The 24,242-nt window shown below is 44.5% G+C and overlaps 1 protein-coding gene across 4 annotated transcripts in view; it reads right to left on the bottom strand.

The window, feature by feature from the left end:
* Positions 1 to 23,743, bottom strand: part of ARHGAP26 (Rho GTPase activating protein 26) — a 317,111-nt gene extending 293,368 nt beyond the window's left edge. The window contains exons 1-2 of one of the 4 annotated variants that reach the window (XM_048859790.2): positions 23,433 to 23,738; positions 22,838 to 23,019 (exon numbers count right to left, since the gene is read on the bottom strand). In XM_048859790.2, coding sequence (XP_048715747.2) covers positions 22,838 to 22,991 — 154 coding nt within the window. In that variant the 5' untranslated portion in view covers positions 22,992 to 23,019; positions 23,433 to 23,738. Of the gene's footprint in view, positions 1 to 22,837 lie in introns of all 4 variants that reach the window. The other 3 variants (XM_048859789.2, XM_048859791.2, XM_048859787.2) reach the window with 3 other exon arrangements.
* Positions 23,744 to 24,242: the final 499 nt, after the last annotated feature.

Genomic DNA, 24,242 nt, shown 5'->3' with positions numbered 1-24,242 from the left:
GCAACACTGTGCATGCCCATCATAGGGCTGGCTGCACAAAAGTGATCCTTTAGGACCACGCTGCTCCTTTTTCATGCAAGCAGTCCAGAAAGCAAGTGCAGCAATTGCTGTCTTACCAGTTCAGTGCAAGAATAAAAGCCAAGAAAGTAGGCAGACAGATTCAGTTCTACTGGTAGCAGCTCTCACTGTGACAGCTAGCTCACATGCACGCAGCATAAAGAGCGGCATGATTCATAACATAAAAAGAAGAGCTGAAGTGAACAAGCTGTGCAGATTTCAGTACAAGTTCCCCCTCATTCCCTCCTCCTTCCCACCCACAGTAGGTCATGCTAAATCTATTTGTCATGCTGCACATGAAACTTGTTCTGCTTATACTTTAAAATTAACAGGCCAAAAGAAAAAAAAAAGTAGCAATGAAAAAATCCAAAGAAGCATGTCCTCCTCCTGAATCAGCTATTTGATCCTGGGCAAATGATTCTGCTTTGTCTCAAATTCTCTATTTGCAAAATAATATTACTGTCTCTTTCTGGAGGGGAGAGGGGCAAGTATTAATGGATGCAAAGTGTTTAGAACACTTAAGCAATGCGACATTGAAAGGTTACTTCTGTACAATGAATTTCAGACACATACAGAGTAGGTAGAGATAATTTGCCTTTTTACTAGTAGGATATTGCCAGTTTGAGCAAGAATATGTATTTTAAAGTTATGAGGAATAGCACTGGGGTCCAAGTGCTACAATGTAAGCAGTTTTCACCTCTAGCCACTGTACACACAAAATACAAACACAGAACTGTTTTTATAAATAATATGTACTTGCTTGCATAGATATATATGTATCCATCCACCCTTGAGGAAACCTTTCATGGTAGGAATCATGTTGTTCATACCTCTCAGACGCACGTACCCATCCTCCCACCCCCACAAACTGTACATTATTCATGTACATGTGCAGAGCTAGTCACAACTTTGGGACAGCATATGTTTCTGCCCAAACAAAATGCTACAATCCCTGCTGAAAGTGATCCCGGCTACTCGTCCTCCTTCTCTCCTACAAAACCTTGCATTTTACATATTTTAAGGCCGTGATAATCAGAGTTCTCATTAACATACTGAAATACTGTGAAACAGCCTCTCACCTAGACCCTCCATTCTTCTATGGTCGGGCATGTGTCATAGCAAAAAGGAATCACAGGGCATGGCTACACTGGAAACTTCAAAGCGCTCCCGCGAGTGTGGTCGCGCGCAAATGCTGGGAAAGAGTTCTCCCAGTGCTCCTGGTAATCCACCTCCACGAGGGGATTGGAGTGCGACTCCCAGCACTCGGAGCCTGTCTACACTAGCGCTTTAAAGCGCTCAGACTTGCTGCGCTCAGGGGGGTGATTTTTCACTCCCCCGAGCCAGCAAGTTAGAGCGCTATAAAATGTAAGTGTAGACAAGCCCACAGTCATATATTAAAATGCCTTACTGGGGTCTCGGGAAGGCAGGGAGAGAGGGGATGCTGGACACTCAAAGGTTTAGGATATTGGATAAGAACTTTAATCGGCCTGCCCCAAACCTTGACTAGTTCTCAGCGGCTTGGGCTCCCTTTCAGCCCAATAGGAGAGAGGTAAACTGAACTCATGCCAGATCCAGCAAGCATGAATTCCAAAGAACATCTTTCCCCATCCTCAGAGAAACAACAAATATCACTATCAGTTCAATTCTCTGGCAATACAGGCCTTCCTAGGAAGTGCTGCACAAGATACCCATTCATAGCACTGCTGTGTAATTAGAGCCCAATCAAAACATATTAAACAAAGGAATGGCTGCCGCAGCACAGCTGAGCTCACTCCATTGATTAGGCTGTATGCTTCCCTCCATCCCCACCCCCGCCAGAAGAGAGGCGCTCAAAGCCCAGGATTTAATGATGTCTGAAAGTTACTTGTTTCAACTGAAGGGGAAAGAAGTTAATGCAGCTCTGAATTAACTTCCCCACCCCTCTGAACAATGAAGACTCCCTCCAGCCACAGCTTACTAAAAGAAACAGAAGAGCCATGTCAAGTGTCCCATCCGAGTACAGGGCAATGAGACAAAGATACAGACTTCAGTACATAGGGAGTAAGGAAGAGCCATTTGGAATGACAGACAAAGATGATCACAGGAAGAGGAGCCAGAATACCCAGGTTTATCACGTCTGTCACTCAGCAGACTCTAGAGCAGCCATAGATTGAGGATTTCTCTGCCAACGTTTTGATTGCGGTCTGTGAGGAGGCACCACCACCCGGGAATTTGGCTCAGGAACATAGATCATTGGTCCATCTAGTGTTATCCTGGGTCCTGCAACGATCACCGCTGGATGTTTCAGAGGGAGGTGAAAGACTCCCATAATGCATCTGCACACGAGTTTGGGCTGGAGGATGCTTTACTGAGCTACGTGGTTATTTATTTGTGCCCTTAATCGGAGAGAGGAAGGGAAGGACAGACAGACACTTGCATCTATAGTTGCTTTTCAAAAAGCGACAAGAGTAAAATAAGTACTTTTTTTGCTACTATGCTGTACAACCCTGGTCAACAAGAACTTCATCGTAGCAGAAGGGATAGTATTCTGATCCTCCTTCTCCAGAAGTACACCACTTGAGCTGGGGAAGAACTTGTGAGCAGCCTGGGGGCCTATGTCATAAGTAGGCAATTCAAATTCCATTCAGTAGAAGGCAGTAGTGTACATGGACGCCAGATCATTACAAATATTTAGTGTTTCTCTGAACCCACCAAGGAAAAAAAGTGAATAAGAGACCAAGTACCATTAAAATATCCAAGCCACACCACTATCCCCAACATCAAAAAGATCTTCCCAATCCATGTGGCTCCCATGCAGGGTTAAACCCATCTGCATTTATCCACAGCACACTGCCACAGATTAGAGAGGGATTGTGGAAGGATGGAGGAGATGAATGGAACACAAGGACCAGAGTACAGACTGGTGGAGAGCTTCCTACAGACAAAATAATCATCAAGTTCTGTTAATGGGCTCCCCCTATAATAATTTAAGGTGCAACAACTAAAATGAACTTCCAGTGCTTCACAGATCCTTCTACAAACAGGAGGTACGTCGTTCCCTACTGGCTTTAATGAGGGGCCCAAGGCTAGATCTGGCTCTCTCTGTACAGTGAAATGTTGGCGTGAACACAGGAATTGAGCTGCAGGTTGGAAATAACACATTACAGGATTTTGCACTTAGCCAAAAAAAATTCATCCCAGTTTAAACCCAAGCTAAGTTTTTTCCTTTATTAATAGCGTGTCTGGCATTTCAGTAAACACAGATCCGGACCTGCAACAGCAAAGACTTCCCAGCACTGGCTGTGGCATGTAGAGAGGTTCCATGGCTGCCCCAAAGGGAGTGGGGAAGCTTTTGGGGAGTTTATATCTAGTCTTACTTCCTGGACGGCTGCCTCAGCACACCAGAGAAGGGGGGGAAACAGTCCACATGCAACGGTAGAAAGAGAATCATGTAGGAAAGGAATTACCTAAGGAAGCTGGGCATCTAACTCCCTCAGGCTCCTGCCTAAATGATTATACTAAAGTAGATAGAGAGATCATCTCTAACAGGAATAGTAGAAACATAGTGCATGTGGGTATTTATCCAGGCAGAGCGTCTCATCCCCATCATACAAGTTATTTCCATGGTCTGTCTGACCTTCAAAGACATGCCACCTGCAGCTTCACCTCCATGGGTACTCCACAAAGACAGTGAAACAGCACCTTCTTGAAAGTATGGGCTGCAACCTTTGCATTCTATGTTTGTGTAACAAAGCTTGCACTTCCAAAAGAAGAGAATAAAATAAGCAATGGTGTAAGCAACAGAGTCACGTGAAAGAAGAAATCCACTCCATGGTTGCTCCTGTTGGGTCAGTGGGCAGGACAGTCTAGCTGTAGAATCTCTGTTAGCTATTATTATATAAGCCCCCTAGCTGTGGAATAATCTCTGCCCTGAATCTGCCCTAGAACCTTCCAAAAAGGAAGAGGAAGAGAGAAACATTCCTGGCACTGATGGTAATCAGATTTGAGACAGAGGAAGATTGCAGCATCATTTCCCCCACCAGATCAGTAGAATGCAAAGAGGAAGCTCACTAACAGAGATTGGAGGCAACTCATCTTAAAAACAAAGAAAAACAGAAACAACGTGTTTCACATCTTGAACAGTTATCGTGATTAGCTTGTGTGGGCAATGTAAACAACATAAGCCAACAGTGCAGGAAGGATTAGCAATACCCCACTACTGCCTCATTTTCATTGTCAATTAAAGATCTTCAGAGACTGAAATGGCATGATCCCCAAGGGTTTCTTTTAAAAGAACTGTTAGAAAGACTTTGGCGGTTTTTTAAATTACGGCATTTGCGCTGCAGATGCTGAAATGGAGAGAGAAGGTCTCTTTCTACTTTCCCCATCTCCCTTTCTTTCAGGAGCAGCAGGAGGCTAAGCCAGCCATCAATTTTTGAAACAATATCCCTGTTCTAAATCAAAGGCAAAAGAGAAGTGACACAAAAAATTCAGGACCAGCCAACAGAATGTAGAAAATTACCATCACCTTCAACTCCATTTGGAATATGTGTGGTATGGAGGAGCGACCAGAAAGTTGGGAGTCAGGAGGTCCCAAATTCTAATTGTGGCTCTGCAACTGATTCACTGCATGGCCTTGAGAAAGTCACTTCAGCATTCTGTTTCAGTTTCCACTTTTGTAAAACGAGAATACTCATCGACCTCCCACAGGATTTAAGGATTTGAGGCTTAGTTGGTTGAAGCCTACAAAATGGTCTGAACATATACAATATTATTTATATAGCCTGAGGGTTCCTTTCAAGGTGTTAAAGAGATTTCAGCAGCCATTCCAGCTTTCATTCACAGTGATGAAAAGCTAAAAATCCTTCATGAGCACCAAATTTGCTCTAAATATAACTGAACTTAGTTGACTTTGCAGGTAAACTGAAAAACAAAAACAAAACCTAAAAAAAGTAAATCCAGTATCACACAGTGTAGATACCCACTCTGGCACAGAATTCTTTGGGCTATCTGAAATTCAGTTGCCATATCTGGTGTAAGAAACTTCTTTAGGTAGGAGGTTAGCCTCTTAAGTTTAGTCTCTAGGAAGTGTGCTATGATTCTGTTTATATATATATTTATTTATATGCGTCCTCGCCTGCAGGCACCGCCCACACACCCCCCACACGCACCCCCTGCAGCTCCCATTGGCTATCAATGGGGAACTGCAGCCAATGGGAGCTTCGTGGGTGGTGCCCACAGGCAAGGGCAGCACCCGGCGGAGCCATCTGCCCCAGCCCACCCCCAGGAGCCGCTGCCTAACATACTGGCCACTTCCAGGAGCAGGGCGGGAGCCTGCCTTAGCCCTGCTGCGCACTGCTGCCACCCTGGAGCTGCTTGAGGTAAGTGGCGCCGGGACAGACCCCACACCCCAAACCCCACCTGCACCCCAACCCCTTGCCCTGAGCCCCTTCCTGCACCCCAGACCTCTGACCCAGCCCTACATTCAATTTCCCCACCCAGACGAGGCCCTCAGGCCAAAAAGTTTGCCCACCCCTGTTCTACAGAATGCTAATCCTCAGGGGTTACCTCCCTGGAATCTTGCCCCATCTCAGAGTCCTTAACTCCAGTCTATCTGCCGGCCTTGTGCCTGTAGATTGGCTCTCACTGGGGCCCACCTATGCCATCTTCCATCAGGGTCAGGGTATAAACTCCCTCCCGAAGCTCATCTGCATTCTACAATCCAGAGAAGGACGACAGAGATCTTTCCCTCCAGTCCACTTCTAATCTTGGTTTCCCCTCTTTACAGAAACCGCCCAGTACCGCCCACAACTCGGACTCATCTTTAATTGGGCTTGGCCCACCCTCCAACTACAACCAGGTGTGCCAATTGGCCTCTCACGCCCGCATGAGCCATCTCATCCCCTGTGTAGGTAAACACCCTTTCACACCCTGCCTTAGGCTGCTCAACTCAGTTCCTTCAGACTTCCAAGGGCCAGAAGGAATAAAGATGATCAAAAACTCAGTAAGATACCAGGGCCACATTACACACATACACTAAACAGATAACATGGGAATGCACATACACTCGTTAGTTTAGGCCTTGACAGCAGACCAGTTTTCCCAGCTATTCTCTAGTTCAGTGTTCTCTGAAGACTTAAGATCTGTTCTGCCATGGAAGCATCACCAGTCATCTTTGTAACGTTATCATCCTATCACTGTGAACAGCCCACAAACACTGTGTTCAACTGATGCTTCCAGACATTATGTACTTGCTGCACCAGGAAACAATCAAATTCAGGTGGCCATGGTAACCCAGCATGGAACACAGGATTCTTCACCCTTTGGAAAGCACACTACTCTCTCTCTCTTCCCTTATCTCACATTGAGTGGCAGCACAATCTTCTAGCCAGGAGTACAGACATCTAACCACCAATCTTTGCTCCTGAAAGAACAGAGGCAGCGATTTGAAAGTCAGATCCTTCATCTGTGCTTCTGTGAAGAGGTTATAGTGCTTACCTCTCCGTGAGGGGAGGTAAGAAGGAAGAGACAATTTGAAAGTTAAAGATTTTTTTAAAAAATTAAGTCTTTTCAGATCTGCCCGCAAGTCTTCCCACTCCCACCTCCCGCCAACATTTGTGGTTTTATGTATTGTGGTATGACTAGCCACAACAGAAGAAGCTGTTGAGTGATTAATGGGTTATACAGCAAAACTGGCTCTCTGCAAATGCAGTCAAATGTATAAGAATGTAAGTGAGAGGGAGGGGCTTGGATATTTTTCTCTCTATCACCACTTCCAGTTACAGGACTCTGAGGCAACACTTCCAATAGGCGGCAAACACGTTTTACTCTGAAGTGTTTGTAAATCCTTAGCTTTCAGGCTTGCTATTAAAAATACTGTCCTGCACTGCAGGAGAGCCATATGAAAGACTCTAACAAGAGCTGGATGCACTTGACTCTAGAAGTCTTGAGAAACAAAAGTGTTTCTTTGGTCAAAGGGGGCTCTGCAGCTGAACAGATATTATTTTAAACTCTTTCCTCTAAAGTACTTGAGGTTTTCCATTAGTTTACATTTTATGCTTGGCTTCCCTCCATCTCCTGCCTTGAAATCAGACAGGCTCTTTTGGTACCAGTGTCACTTGCTAGCGCCTGGCAGAGACATGGGTATATGACAGCCTGGAACATATTTCACCATTTGATTTTTACCAGAAAGCACCTGTGATTTTAAAACTATCACTTTTTACTTGATCTGTTCAACTCCTTCACTACTCCCCAGAGCCTGGGTGCCTTCTCAAATTCCAGGAGGAAGGAAGATCAGTAAACAAACATTCAGCAGCTAGTTTCAGCAATCTGTGGCTCACTCGTGTATTGCACAGATACCGCTTCATCTGGAGCTCTGGGGTTTTAGAGACATTTCCACAGAATTTTCCATGCTCACCTCTACCTGCTGCACAGGTGATGATGAGATGTCCAGACTGAAAACCTGTTTACTTTGGGGGAGGGGAGGGCGTTTGCTGTTAGTGGTGTGTGGACAGTGGGCTACTCAGCGCAATCAGAGATGATGTGCAACTCTATAAACTAGCCCTGAAAAGACATTCAGCAGCAAAATCCCTTAATCAAAGACTCCTCTTGGCTGGACCTCAGTTACCTCAGATACTATTCAGAAAGAGAACCCTGCTTCAAGCTAGGTTAATTGAAAGGGGTTTTAGAGAGAAAGAATTCCTGATAGATGAGGTAGTATCTTTTATTGGACCAACTTCTGCTGCTGAGAGAGAAGTTTTCAAGCCATACAGAGCTCTTCTTCAGGTAAGGTAAGAGTCATTCCTGGGCAGGAAGAAAAAAAAAAAAAAAAAAAAAAAACAACGTTATCATCATTCCCCATAAGACCCCAACAAACAGGGAGGGAAGCCTTGGTCAGTGTCAAAACACTAACTACCTGTTCTCACTTCCCTTCCTGACTTAGGCCAGGTCTACACTATAAACATACATCAGTATAACTATGTTGTTCAGAGGTGTGAAAAATCCACCCCCCTGAGCAACGCAGTTACACCAACCTAGCCCACAGTGTAGACAGGCAAGCTTCTCCCACTGATATAGCTACCTCCTCTCGCAGAGGTAGATTAACCACGCCAATGGGAGAAGCTCTCCTGTTAACCTAATAGCATCTTCAGTGAAGCACTGCAGTTTCTTAAATGTAGTTCTTCCCTTAACCAACGGAATACTTTAAAATGGAATACTTTAAAAAGGCATAATACCACCAATTAAGGGGAAAGAAGGAAGGGAAATATTACACACAAACTCTCAAAAAAATTAATTTTGTCAGTCAAATAATCATCGTCTATTATAGGGTGATCAGTAAGGCAACACTATATCTGATTTCTTGGAGGCAGGAGAATACGAAAAGAAATTAGGGGGGACGGGGACACCAAATGAAACAGATCATCACATTTCATTTTACACAAATACTGTATAGTAATAAAGAAACCATATTCTTAGAGACTTGTCCGGTTGAAAGTTAAACATTGAGACATTTTCTTACTACTACTAACTGATTCCTAAACCTGTGGAAAAATTACTCAACTTGAACAATGGAAAGAGACCAGAATATTTCACTTTAATTTCTAGCCAGTTTCACTTTGATTCTCATGCACTAGCTGTGATTAATGCTGCAACCCTGCAGGCAATTTTTTTAAGTCATGGACATCTTTGATTGGATAAAAGCTTAGCTGTGGTGGTGGTGGGAGAGGAGCAATTCAAAAATGAACCTCAATCTTGTGATATTTGATCGGGGGGGGGTGGAGCGGGAGAGAAAAGAACGTAACACATAAGTCAAGCACTCCGCATTTAAGTAAGCATTAGCAAAAGAGTCGCAAAACGACAGGCTTCATTTCTTCTGAGCACAGCTGTGAAAGTGGATTTGTTTCAGGTGTGGAGTCATGTCTCTGCCTGAAGCAGCAGATAAGCAGTCTTCCGTTCAGGTATGCCTGCCCCCCTATCGCCTTGGGAGGTCACTCACTCTAGAAGGATCAGCTGCAATTTGGGTGGCATAGAAAAACAACTGAACTGCACCGGGGGTAAAGGGGGGGGGGGGGGGGGGAGACAGCCCAAGATTAGTCAGGGAAGAAAGCTGGTTAACTCCTGTAGCTGTACAGAACTGGTCAGGAGGTGAGGGACAGACCAAAAATGGGGAGGAGGCAGGAGGGAGAAGATCGTAAGATGCCTGTCTAAAAGGTCATTTAAAATAGTCCCTGCTCTCAAGAGCCCAATCAGCTCATTTCTAATCACAAGGGCCAGGAACTCTCAGAATCTCACATCCTGCTTGCAGTTTACAGAAGAGACTCTGCAGAGGTTTCCAGGCCCCATTGGGGATGCTGAACCCGGAGGGAGTCCTGCACAGCACATTTGAGCAGGTCAGGCTAACGGCTCTCTTCTCATTATGGCCCATTCTTGGCATAGTTTTCTTCTCTGTCGAGTGAAATATAAAAACAGACGCCTTTCATATGCACGATCACACCTCTCCTACTACTACTACACCACTCCTACACACCTCTCCTACTACTACTACTCCTACTACCACCTCTCCTACTACTCACACCTCTCCTCCTCCTACACCTCTCCTACTACCAACACTCCTGCTGACCCAGGGCAAGGGACCACAAGAATGTTACAAACAGGGCAGGCAGAATGAAGATAATCCCTGAATACCCAAGACACCTGCTTCCTGACAAGCCTGAAAGAGAAAAGGAGACACATACAAGGCAAAGTAGTGGTCAAAACAGGGGTTCACTTCCCAGTGAGTATCTCAGTCCCCACAGTTCTAGGCCACTAAAGAGAAGTATTACACCTCATACTGGGACAGATGGGTGCAAGAACAGCTGCTGTCCTGATTTCAATTAACTGTATGTGCTTGTATGCAACAGGGTCAGGCCTACAGGCTGCCACCGGGCAACTCCACATACCTATGGGGATTTCAGCTGAAGAGCATCTGTTCCACACCAGCCCAAAGTTTACAAGCGCTCAAGCAGAGTGCCCTGCCAGAAGACTAATTAAAAGCATGCACTCTGTTTAAAGACTGGAAGGCAACTGGATTTCTTTAGACAGACCACTAATGAAGCCTGTTTGGAGAGTGATCAGTACTATTGCCCCAGAAGTTGTAGACAAGAGGGAGGAAGAGGTATGCCAATATCACAGATCTCATGCAGAGGGTACATACCTGCTCCCAGACCCATAACAAGAGCAAGACAAATGGAAACAAAGGATTTGTACTCCGGTTCAGCACCAGCATGGACTCAAGGTATGGTTTCCTACAAGTTCCTAGTGAAGGAGAAGGAAGTATGGACAAGCCAACCAACATTATTGTGTCCTGGTTTCCCAGCAAGAACAACTTCAGCAGGACCAGCTAAATAACCATATTGGCAGGCACCTTTTTACTTCTTTGGAAACCCCTTAGCCCCTCACTCAAAGGGAAATGCGACAGCTACGATTCAGTGTAAGCAGCAACATATCCTCTATTGGTTTCAACCCAAATGAATAGGAACTAGAAGATAATGTTTCCCTGCAGCCAGGAGCCACGCAGCATCAAAGAGATTCAAGTGCTTGTCTTCACACAGTCCTGAGTTGAGGGCCCCGAGCCCAGCAAGGAATGTGCTTTGGTGGCTCCCACAATGGGAGAAAGCAAAAGGATATGATAGGCCCTGCGACATTTCCAGCCCAACAGGACTTCCAGGGCAGGCTTGCAGTCTCTCAGGATTTGGAACCATGATAACAGCCATGTGCTCAGAACCACTTCCTGTTTGCTAGTTTCCAGCAGTCAACCCATACCATCAGATCAGCCAACGTTGGTTGTTTTTTTTCACCTTCCTCACAGCACAACCTAGGAGCTGGGTTTTAGGCAACCAGAGGGCTGGAACTCTCCCCATCCCAGGACACACAGTCTGCACTTAAATGAGTCTGTTTATTTGTCGCAACTTTTGGCAGGTGCTCAGTGCAAGAACTTGGTGAGTTAGGCTCCAGTTCCAAAAAGATAACATAGTGGGCATCCCGAGGGCATCTCCTTACGAGATGAGGGCATTGTGTCTAAATCCCTGGGGAAAAATTCAAACTAGAGAGAGGGGGGAGGGGAAGAGGAGGGAGTGCCCCGCCAATGCACTTGATGGCGGTCAAGGTCCCCTCTTGCCTCAATCCCCAAAAGCGGAAGGGATGTTAGCAGGTGAGTGGAGGCACCCAGAGACCCTCCTAGTGTGATGACTAGCTCCCCCAATGGTGGAAGCCCCCAAGAATTGGCAAATGATCAATGGGTGTGAGTGACTGCATGGGGCTGTTCTCTGATGGGAACCTTGGAAGTAATTTAACTAATACAAGTTGCAGCCTAGTTAAAATCCATACCACGCGTCCTCACCTTCTTCCACGCAGTGAGCACACCATAGCCTGTCTGATTCTTGGAATCCATGCTTGTTAGTCACAGGAGAGAATGAGGCCTTGGCTACACAAGGAGTTTTGCCACTAAAATTCCACATTTCGCCTAGTGCGCCTGGGTCAGCTCCACTGGGGGAACAACAGCAGGAGCTCTGGCATGGCCAAGGCTCCAAGCCGCACTGGCATTTCAGAGTCGCTCTGAGCAGGATTAGGCAACATGGTGATAAGTTTCCAAAAGCACCTCAGTGTCTTAACTTTTGAAAATGCTACCCATGGTGCTTAAGTCTGGGATTTTCAAGGAGTGTGAGGGTTAGGTGCCCAACTGCCATTAGATTTCAGTGGATCTTGGGGGGCATGGATCAGCATTCACATCACACTCCCAGTCAGTACCCAGACCAAGCCGGGGAAGCTAATGATCCAACAAGCCAACCAAATTTGGTGATGAATCCCGGTCACATGCCACCTGAGGCACATTGCACATATGCTGAGAAGTGGGTCTTGGGCACCTAATTCCCTTAGGCACCTTTGAAAATCCCAGTGTAGAACTCCAACAGCGGCTGACTAGCTACTTTAGCACCCCACTATTCTTTCAGCAGCAGAAAATGGGAAGAGGGGAATAACCCAGTTTAGATCTAGTAAGAGAGGGAATAATAATGAGGATAAAAGTTGAAATGAATGGGACAGCTCCCACAATGGGCAAAACAGAGAGGTAAGTGGGGTGAAGCGATTTACTATCCTCTTTGCACTGCACTAGACCTGGTAATTAACAAGCCTCCTGCTGTTCTCACATTGATTTCCAGCCTCTCCTGAAGGGAAGTAGATTCATTTTCTCTTTTCAAGCAGGGGAAACTTAAAACTTGCCTTCCTGGAAGAAAGGTAGTCGGAATTCAGTTTTATTCACTAGAATTCACCCTGCAGGACAGGAGGAGTTAAAATTCCAAGGCTAACTCTGGGCCACAGCAACAGGTTCAGAGTTGTTCCCAGCTATGTACATTTATGCTTGATGCTTTAGGGCATGAACCTCAGGGCATGTCTTCACTAGCCATGTTAAAGCGCTGCCATGGAAGTGCTTTAAAAGTGGCTGTGGAGTCGCTCCCCCAGCGCTGTAAACAAAACAAAAAACCAACACACCACCCCCACGAGAGGAGTAGCTATCAGCACTGGGAACATGGCTGCCAGCGCTGGTGCACTGTCTACACTGCCACTTTGCAGCGCTAAAACCTGCAGCGCTTTGGGGGGGGGGGGGGGGGGGGGGAGTTTCACACCCCGAGCAAGGAAGTTGCAGTACTGTAAAGTGCCAGTATAAACAAGGCCTCAGTCTCCAAAGAACACCACTCAAAACATCACCCCAGATGAAACGAGGCTAGGCGTGGAACTCAAGCCCCAATCGCGGAGGTGAAGACTAAAATTTCACAGCAGTTCACCTGCGAACAGCAGGTAACAGTGCTGCTTGCAAAACAGCTATTGCGTCACTCACCAGTCTGTGGACACACACACACTATATACCCTGCAGCAGCGTTTACCTGCTGACATTTAACGTGCTAGTGATCAAGGGAGCGGGCTAGCATGGTGGCCTAGAGACAGCACTCAGCACTACGAAAAAGGACACCCCGGCGGGGCTGTAAGCTCTACTGCAGCGAGAGTAAACCCCAAACTTCTGTACTGTACCAAATTAGGCAAAAACCTGCGTGTGGACAAGAAAGCATTAGACATAGCGTGCAAGTGATCAGGGAGCATCCAGTGAGCCAGAACAAAAAAAACACACAGTTAAGTCAGAAAGGAGCAAAAAACAGAAGTATTTTGATGCAAAAAACAGAGTCTCTTGGATGCTGCTATAGCACCTAGCCCTTAGGTAAACATGCAAGAAGCTTGAGCGGTCAAAAATTGTATCCTGCTTTAAAAAAAAAAAAAAAGGCATCATGCTGTTACTGAGGGATCTGCTGCCATTTCACTAAACTAAATACAAATGCAGCTCGAGAGCAGATGTGTTCACACACAGAGTCATTCTTCCCCTTTTGACCTGAAATATGTGGGGTAAAGCAGCTTCCTTTGCAAAAGACGAGGCTTCCTTATATTCTCCATGGCAGGGGGAGCCTTAGAAAGATCTGAGGGTTCCCAGTACCTGTTTGGTACCTCTCCATGGGACTGGATTTTTTTATTATTATTATTACTTTTGAAGACAACTGTTTAGAAGGACTTGAGAGAGATTCATCTTGTCTCTCGAATATCCTGGGGCCAAGATGGCTACCACTACACTTCATAGAAGAAATCCCATTTGGATTCTGGTTTATCACCTACTGCAGCCAATATGTGTAATACATCACATTAAAAAAAACCTGTTCTGAATAATTCCCCAACAGCCACCCCACCCCCCAACTCCTCCTACTGCACCTTAGTGTTGCAAGGGCAGGAGATATGGGCTCAAACAAACATTGCGCACTTCAGTAGCACCTTCCGTCTTAAAGTGCTTTATAAACCTCTATGAATCAAGCCTCAGCCTCTTTGGGCTGCAGCCCCACATTTACAGAGAAAAACCGAGGCAGACAGATATGATCTGACCTGACCTGCCCAAGGTCTCTCAAGAAGCCTCTGGCAGAGGTAGGACTAAAACCCACATCTCCTTGTTTCTAGTGTTGTGTTTCCCAGCTACATCTGCTCAAAGTTTCTACACTTTTTCTTGGAGAACTAGCTCTAACCTGACAAATCCAGCAATTTCCCCTCCACCAAAATAAAAAATAAATTAGCCACTGTCTTAGAGCCAAAATTAAACTCTTTCTACACCCTCCTCTCCCCCCCCCCCCCCCCCCCCCGCCCCATGGAAGGTTGTAACACCAACATTTAAGGGAATACTAGGCTCAAGGGAAGTGATCCTGGCCATGACCTGAGCTTCCTAATCCAGCCACCACATTTCAGACTCAGCCAGAGAAGGCACAAAGGGGAACAGGGGGTTGAAGATCACCACACAGCTTTGCCGTGTAACCTGCATCACCTCTACAAGAGCCCACCGTTTCCACCCTTTACAGTTCATTATTAACATCACTTTTGATCTTAGCATTTGCAAGACTTTCTGAATAATTTATGCATGGTGTCGCAGAGAGGGACATATTTTGATGAAAACCAGGCCACTGAACCTATCAGGAAGAAATAAATGGAGACAGTGGAAACAGAGTCAGATCCTCCCTTACTTAAAAAAAGGAAAGCCAAAATATAAGAAAATCCTCACTACAGAAATGGGCCCCAAGCACTACAGGATTTTTAATGAACTTAGTCTTCCGCAAAAGCTAAGTTTTTTTATTTTTAAGCCACATGCATTCAAACACTAGCGTCCTTCTGTGCTTTTAAACAACATGGTGAAAATAGTGCAACCCCAGGAAAGCTGATCACAGAATCCATAAGATAAATTTTCGTTTAAAAACAAAAACAATCTGGATTTATGACGAGTGAGAAAACTTAATTATACCCATTTAAATAATCTTTCCTGATTAGATAGACAGATACAATGCTTAACACTGCTGATTTTAAGCAGCTGGATGTGTAATGAGACTTGCTGAGCAAACCTGGAGTGGAAAACAGTTCTTGCCAAGGGCTACCTTGTGGCCTACATACGAGTCATAAATTTGCAAGGAATATACCCCTCTGTATTTGGGGCTTAACCTTTTCAGTCATACAGGCCAATCAGTCACAACTGTTCAAGCAATGCTGGCAAAAATCTTCCACACTTCTAATCTCACTGGACTGCAGGTGAGGGGGGCAGAAATTAGGAGACTACAACACAACACTGCATAGATACTCAACCCTGGTCATTTATCACCATCAAAGAGCCAACCCTTCACACATATCCTGTGTCTAAACTGAAGTGAAGAAGATATGAAACAGCCAACAGAAAGGGAAAGAATGTAAAGATGATACTCTCAAGCAGATATTTAAATAGCTAGTTTTACTACATCACTTGCACTAAAAGATCTTGTACTTAACCCCCACATCCACTCCTTTTACTAGCTTAGTAGATTTTTCCCAAATTGATCAGGTTGGTTGCCGTTCTCATCCAAATTTGTTTCACAGCTCCTCACACACTCATTGCAGCGGCAGGTAACGGAAGGAAAAACAAAAACACCATAGAGTCAGGAGTTTTAAGGCCAGAAGGAACCACTCGATCATCTAGACTGACCTCCTGTATATTACTGGCCACCAACACCAGCATACTAAACCCAACAACAGAAATGAGACCCACAGGAGACTAGACTATTACATCTCTCCAAGCCTGTGTGGTGGCACATCATGATTGATGCTATGCAAAGACTTTTCTGTAGGCCTTACAACTGAGTGCTTAACAAGCCAAAAGGAAATTTACTACCTTAAGATATAAAAAACAGTTAGGTCCTAAGCATCCTCCTACTTCACTTTTCTTTGCAAATAAAGAGTGAGTCTGTTGATTATGAGAGTCAGACACTAACATCAATAGATATATCCAGACACAGACTTCGGCAAGTTCTACCCCAGGCCACCCCAACGGTTCTGCCAGACACCTCAGGATTCCTCCACAATGATTTAGTGAACAGTTGTGGACAAAACAACTGAGTGGTCTCAGTGGGACCAGTCCTGCAAGATGCAGGGCACCAGTTCTTTCTGACGTCATGGGGCTTTCCACATTGAAGAACAAAGTTAAAAGGGCCAAATTCTGTTCTCTGTCACACCAGTGTAATTCCACTGGAATCAATGGATTTACTACAGATTTACATCAGTGTAACAGAGCAGGATCTAATTTACTTTAAGCCATTTTGACAGCCAATGTTTGGGACAGGCAGAGAAGAATACAAGCAAGGAAGAAAGCTGCTACCCTTTAATTCTGGAGCTGCTACCCTTTAAAACTTTTTGCAAACAAGCCTGCTGCAATAGCTTCGATTAGTCTAGTCCTGCACCATAGTTGTGTGAAATGCATTTTTAATTGTGACCCAATTCAGAATCACCTTGCCTCTAGTGCACTAAACCTTTTGCCTCTAATCAGGGGTTCTGTGGTGCACTTGATCTGTATTTGGAAGCATTCCAGTGAAAGTGTTTTACAGAAGGTGCTTTTGGGGAATTCATACATCTCAATATTCTGTCACTATGAGATGACGTTTCCCCCACGAACATCACCACGTCCTTCTGTTCTTGACTTTTTCTTTTAAAAACTTTCCCAACCCATTTTAAAAAAATATAAAATAAAATAAACCTGAAATTCTATTCTTGAAAAAGGTCCATACAGAGAAAAACAGTCACTGCCTTAGCTAAACTGATGTTTCAGTACAAAAATATTCACCTAATATAAAGGGGTTGTTACTTTGCATGGCATTCACAAGACAAACAGGATTCACATGCACTCTCCAACTAACAGGTGTGACTCTGTCACACTGCCTCATGGAAGAAGTCTTAGTGCTTGTCTACACTGGCACTTAACAGCGCTGCAACTTTCTCACTCAGGAGGTGTGAAAAAACACCCCCCTGAGCGCAGCAAGTTTCAGTGCCGTAAAGCACCAGTGTAGACAATGCACCAGCATTGGGAGCTGCGCCTCTCGTGGGTGTTTTTAAAAAAAGAGCGCTGGGAGAGCTGTCTCCCAGCGCTCGGCCGTGACTACACAAGCCACGTTAAAGCACTCCCACGGCAGCACTTTAGCATTGCCAGTGTAGACTAGCCCTTAATTCTACCTTTAATGCAATTACACATGAGAAAGGGCCACAGAATCAGGGCCATTTTCTGAACGATATACACCTTTTAAAAGACATACAAATACAATTTAGGGGTAAATGCTCAGACTTTAACTCTCCTAGACTATTAGGAATAGAAAGTCATATCACTATTATTGTTTTTTCCATAGCGCCTACAAGCTCTAATCATGGACCATTCTTCTAGGTTCCATACACACGGCACAAAATCACCTTTAAAGTGCCACAGTAAGTGTAAAACACTGCAGTCTCATTAATGCAAGCAGTAGAGTTTGACATTGTTATTAAAAAGCCAATATAAAAATGTCCTAAATAGAATGTCTAGGAAGTTACTTAGCATTACTGGATATTAGCAATCTCCAGACCAGAATCAGACGAACCAACACTTTTTTGCAAATTCGCAAGAAAACTTATAAAAAGGAACTCATTCATTGCAATAGGGTGGGGTTTTTTTGTTGTTGTTGTTTTGGGTTTGTTTTTTTTTTTAAAAAACACACACACACACACTTACCAAACCCATCCCAAGACTGGAATCCTTATTTGCTGAAAATAGAGAATTAAAATGGTCACAGACAGACAGACATATAGAACAAAGAAATGTATCCTAACTGCGTATTAAAACAAATCAGGAAGATATTAACAAACTCTCTCTTTTAACCACGATTTGAGGACTTCAATAGCTCAGACACAGGCGAGAGAGAGGTTTTTCGCAGGAGTGGGTGGGTGAGATTCTGTGGCCTGCGTTGTGCAGGAGGTCGGACTAGATGATCATAATGGTCCCTTCTGACCTTAGTATCTATGAATCTATGATGTGTATTCACATGGGCTACATGTTTTAAGCTGATTACGCTGCTTTATACTCATATGTTCGTTTAAGAAAACGCAAAGGACATCTACACTGCAAAGAAAAACCCGTGGCACAGAGTCTCAGAGCCCAGGTCACTTGACTCGGGCTCGCAGGGCTCTGGCCGCAGGACTAAAAATATTTCAGTGCAGACATTCCCAAATTGGAGCCTGGGGTCCAAGACCCTCCTCCCTTGCCAGCTATCAGAGCCCAGTCTCCAGCCCAAGATGGTACATCTATAGTGCTATCAACCGGGGCTCTCAGATTCGCTGCTGGGGGTTTTTCTTTGCACTGTAGACATACCCACACAGAATGAGTCTGCTTTTAGACGAGGAAGACAGTATGCGTGTTAACCAGCTCTCACATTCCTTATATCCCTCTTTTCACAGGAGATTACTTAACTTTCAGTTCATATTCCTCCGAACAAATCATTTTTTCCAAAACTTTTCACTGAACGTCCATTAAGCTATTTTAAGAACTGCACCACAACAATGTTCATACCCTCTATGTATTATGGCTGAAGAGTATGGTCCATATTGTAATTTAGATTAGTGGGGCAAAGAATGCATCTCTCAGGTACACCCAGGAGTAACAGAGATCAGAATACAGATCTACCTTCCTAGAACACCAACATAAAGAAAAAAATTCTACAGACCACAGTACTATAAGCACTGATTGCATCATAGCAATTAGAGACAGAAAGGTTTCAGAGTAGCAACCCTGTTAGTCTGCATTCGCAAAAAGAAAAGGAGTACTAGTGGCACCTTAGAGACTAACCAATTTATTTGAGGATAAGCTTTCGTGAGCTACAGCTCACTTCATCAGATGCATCGGATGAAGTGAACTGCAGCTCATGAAAGCTTATGCTCAAATAAATTGGTTAGTCTAAGGTGCCACGAGTACTCCTTTTCTTTTTTAGAGACAGAAAGACACTTATTGAAGTACCCAATCTGTCCCTCTGAAAATACAGTATGTGACACCCTCCCTTCCTTCTCTTCCCCCAATAGAGTTCATTTCAGTTATTACACAGCACACTTGATTTTAGCCAAAAGGCCAACACAATAGTTCTATTACTCCTAAAGTTTTCACTTCAGTAACAGATCAAGCTGATCATTACTCAGGCAAATTCAGAACAGGATTGCTCAGAGAAGTCAGTCGTCTATCCTGTCAGAAAATAGCTTGTTGCGGTAATAAGCCAAGAGAAATTCAATGCAGTCCATTCTAACCCTTCCATCTCACACAATATGCCTGCTAGCGTGATGCTGTTAATAGCCGTTACTCATATGGGTCTGATTCAAGGCCCAGCAAAGTCAATGCAAAGACTCCCCTCAACTTTCCTACTGAAGTCACTTGGAGTTTTTGCCACCATCTTATTCAGGGCCAGGATTTCATCAAAGATGTTTATTGAAATGACGGTAGGAAAAAAGACTGAGTCATAAACCGTTCTTTCCCTCGAAGAAACCAATACACTTTCTTCCACCACAATTTATATAAAGTTCCAAAGTCTTCCTATCACCAGGCAACATTGTAACTCATCCTTGTCGCTGCTGGACCGGAATCATCCTAGCTGTCTTGGATATATGGAAAGTGACACAGATTTCAAGAATTAATAGCTAAGAACACACAAGGGCAACTGCAGCGTCTTACCACATACACAGATGCCACTAAAGAAATGCAAGTCACATTAATTCAGGGTAGCATAAAAATATTTGTCATAAAGCCCGATCCTGGCAAGAAGACAGAAAGCATTCCTAGATCAGTCTTTCCTTAAAAAGGAATTCACTAGAACTAGACTTTGATTAATCCAGAGAAATTTCAAATGTATGTTCCACTATTGTACTGGAAAGAGATACGTTGGCTTCAAAAACACACCACTTGTAGATGGCTTATCCCCAAACAACATGCTGATACTCAGCAGGAAAAGGGTCTCTTATGATGCCACAGAATTAAACATGCTGCTGTAATACATCAGGTCTGCAAACGAGCAAATTTGTGAATGCTTATTCTTTGACAGCCAGTCACCCAAAGTGTAAAGAAGTTCAAAGGGGAATCCTGAAACACAGAACCTCTGTGGTGAGATTATAAGTGTAAAGGACCTAAACACCTGTAGGCTCAGAATTTCACCTGAGGGGGAAAAGAGTACAAATAAAACCCCAACAGCTGCACTCAGCATTTATGAGGAACCCTCCAATGACAAACCAGAATGTAGGAGCCCTGGATAGGAATGTCACCTGTCCTGATTTTCAGTGGGTAACCCTATCTGTGTTTTAGAATCCCAAAATAACTCGAGGCATACAAAATACCATGCTGTAGTGTCCAGATGTGAGAACATGGCAGCATCATGATGCTGCCGCAAATGAATTTGTTCTGCAGGAACCACAGCCATGGAGGATGGATGAGAAAGGTTTAGTCTCTCTCCTCCCACCCTCTTCCTTTTGTTTAAAAAAAAATAATCAAATTATAAAAATAAATAAAAAATGGGAGTACATTTAGGTTACAAGATACTTTGACAATATGCTTTTAAGAGAGAGCAATAGAGACATTAGCCAGAGGAAATATCCATAATTTAGAATAATTTCACTCTCTACAGTGAAAAGGAATCTGTATAGGGGAGATTACATTAAGAATATAGCACCTCCAAGACCATATTTAACATGATTTACTCCTACCCGGGTAGATAAAAATCTAACCACGTCACACCTATATTAATCAGGGCTGTAACATGATTCAATAACACAATTACACCCGTTGGGTCCCAACTACACAAGCAAATCTAAGCTTGAAATATATGATAGAGCAGGGTGGGGAAGCTAGGATATGTAAAACACTATCCCTACAATATTTATATTGTAACTGGGACACCTTGTGTTTTCAATGCTGGAGAAAGTTAATCTGAGGATCGCATCTCAATTCTATCCACTTACAAAATAAAAAATAAATGCTAGGATAAGTTAATAGTCTTAACCTACAACCTAATTTTACAAGAAATTGTTTCCCTATTACAAAAATCACCACTTCAGTTTCCACAAACTGCTTTGGGCAGAGGGAGGAATAGGACTCAGTGCTGGGACAGGCCAGTCTTTGGGGGTGAGGGATAGCTCAGTGGTTTGAGCATTGGCCTGCTAAACCCAGGGTTGTGAGTTCAATCCTTAAGGGAGCCATTTAGGGATCTGGGGCAAAAATTGGGGATTGGTCCTGCTTTGGGGGGGGGGTTGGACTAGATGACCTCCTGAAGTCCCTTCCAACCCTGATATTCTATGATAGGTCAAGTGTGAGATAAATCAGTAATTGTACAAAAACCATGTGTATGAACAGCTGACTGCATAATGCAAGGCAGCAGGTATTGTTACCAGTCTCTTTCAAGAGATGGATTTCATTACTGAATCCACACTTCACCATATAACGACATGTATTTTTTAAAAGTAATATTCATGCAGATTTAGAATTCAAAAGCAGGTGCCAACACTTTTCCTTATGGCAGGCAAGAGATTCATCACTCAGCTTTTCAGATGTGTATTACAGGGTTTCCCTGTGTGTTTGCATGCCCTATGGAACTCTGAAAACTTTGCTAAGAATGCCTGCATTACCATTAATAAGAACTGCTCACAAATGTATTCCTCCTGAACTAATGGGAGAACAGACAGACTAAAAACAGCTTAATTTAACACCATTAGCTACTTTCTAAGAGAAAACAGGAAAAGGACACACAGTAGTGTACAGCTCTTCCATTTTAGTTTAGAAACAATGACAACCAAAAGTAACACTAATGATCAGCTTTGAGAGAAGCTCTGTATCTAGTGAACTGTCTTTTACTGCAGTCATATACGTAAGCCACACTTCAAGTCATGAGGAGCAATGTTGCAGATAAGGTACAACATCCACACTGAGAGGAGTTAAACATTGCTAGTATTTATGAACCATGACCAAGTGGCATTTAGCCTAAAGATGTAGAGTCATGGGGATTTCGAAGCTATATTACAGATTCACTTTATCAGAGAGGAGTAGACTATACAATTCGACCACCACAAGGGTTGGATTTTTTTCTTCTTGAGGGACAGAATTTAGAACCAAAAAAGGGATATTCATCATTGTTTGTGTGTTTACTTTCCTGATTATTCAACTGGCAACATCTTCTGGAGAGGAGGCAATTGTCCTCCCATCCCCTCTCCCACTCTATTACAAGAAATTGAATAAAGAATTTCAAACAGAAGAGAGACAGCTCTGCTAAGAGCTAAAGCAGTAAGGAAAGACAAGTGCTGCTACCTTTTAAATAACTAGGTAAATAATGCACCTACAAAAACCATAACCCCTCCCCTTTCCGAGAAGCTGCCTTCACGTGGCCTTTCCCAGTAGAAATATGCTAGGACTTTCAGAAGGAGAAGGGAAAAGTCATTAAAGACCAACCCATTTTTATTTACATACCAAAAGGTGAAAGCCAGATAATTTACAGCTTGCCTGCAGGACTGCATTTTGGAAGACACCCCCAAGACACTCTCATTCGGAGTTCCTTATCTTCCCCCAACACCTGTGCACCACACCCTAACCAAGACTGCCCAGAGACACATCTGTTACTAATTAAGCTATAGTACAACTGTTGAAAAACAATAAGGTATTAGCATGAAAGCGATCATACAAGATTAATACTTAGCTCCTATTTTTCCCCACAGCTTCCTGCTTCTACATCCAATACCCTTCCCAGACGCTCGTATCTGTCAGCCAGTGCCGCCCTGTTATTCCACCATGCAAAGGTAACCCGGGTGGCACTGGGTCAGATACATGCGATTCGGGATTCCTTATCAGGTTTAAGCCACCATCATTCCTTCCCCCTGCCCTTCAGGCTTCTGACACGCTGTCACTTACTCTTGAGTGCTGCAATGAGCGACTTCCCATCTTTGATCAGCTCCTTGATGAATTTGTTGGTCTTGTCCAGCTCAGCTTCATGAGATTTCAGCGTCTCTCGGAACTGGGGGCTGTCCAAGCAGCAGTCACTAAATTCCAAAGCAGGTAGTCCCATGGTTTCCTCACACACCCCTCCAACAACCCTTTAAAAAAAAAAAACTTAAAGAAGGAATTCCCACGAGTGCAACCAAATAAAAAAAATACACGTATATGTTCTTAGTCTATTTGAAAAGAAAACGAAACTTTATCCACAAACGAGCACGCCTCTCCTCCCAATTGGTCACAGATTTCCAGGCACCTTAGAGGGAGGGAGGGGAATCAATTAATTAAAAATAATAAGCAGGTCAGAGGAGTTAATGAGGCTCAGGGTCTGCACTGGGATCCGCCTCAGATGCCAGGGGGTGGGAACAGGAGCAGCAAAGAGGAGGGGGCTCGTGCTGCAGTAGCAGCAGCTGCCGCTGCCTGGGGACTGCTCATGGCGAGAACTTCCACACACGCTGCAAACCCCAGGGTGCCTCCGCCGCTGTCTCCCAGCCCATTCAATGCTGCTTGCTACCTAAAGTTTCCCAGGCTGGGGGAGAAGCAAGGAGCCCAGCGGCCTCACTCGGCAGCAGCTGCTGGTCAGCCCAGCCAGCCCTGATGGCATCCGGGACCAATCGGGACGCTTCCCTTCCCCGTTGGAACGTTGTGTATCATTTTTCCGAACGCGCTTCCCATCAGAACGTCCGGGTATCTTTTTTCTTCGAACGCGAGGCCTCCCCTTGCGCAGCCGCAGCCAATCGGCGCAAGAGCTGCTGGGGGCAGGCAGGGGAGAGGGAGGAGGGATGCCCCAGCGATGATAGAACAGGCGAGGGGGGCGTGGCCAGGCCTGTGTCAAGTCGCATGAAGGAGGAGAAGGGACCCCCACCGCCTCTTAAAGGAATACCGTTGCTACCGAGACCGCAGAAGGCATGGGGGAGGTGCTGGGACAAGAACAGGGGTTACTCAAGGACATTCCTCTGAAATCTGTTGCTACAACCTCATGCGGGACCAGAGGAGACCCAACAAGAACAGTGCAGGAATTTGGGCGGGTGGGCACTTCCTAGCCTCTGGTGGGATTCTTCTCCCTCTTAACACGACTAAACTTTCCCTGTCAGGAGAAGAGGACTTTCCTTGACAGTACTGTACAAAAACTTTCTACACACCAACCCTGCATGGGCTTACATGGGGCACTGGAAGGCAGGAGACCTGGGGTCTGTTCCCACCTCTGCCAATAGGCTATTATGTGACCTTTGGCCAATCATTTCACTCCTCTCTGCCACGATTTCCCCTCCCGTCGTGTGTCAGGATTATCTATATTGCAAGGAGTGCTGGTTGGGATAGTTTC

The sequence above is a fragment of the Caretta caretta genome, chromosome 8, assembly GCF_965140235.1.
Source record: "Caretta caretta isolate rCarCar2 chromosome 8, rCarCar1.hap1, whole genome shotgun sequence".
Classification (NCBI taxonomy): Eukaryota; Metazoa; Chordata; order Testudines; family Cheloniidae; genus Caretta; species Caretta caretta.
The sequence above is the reverse complement of the archived record's forward strand: the minus strand, read 5'-3'. Positions and strand labels throughout refer to the sequence as shown.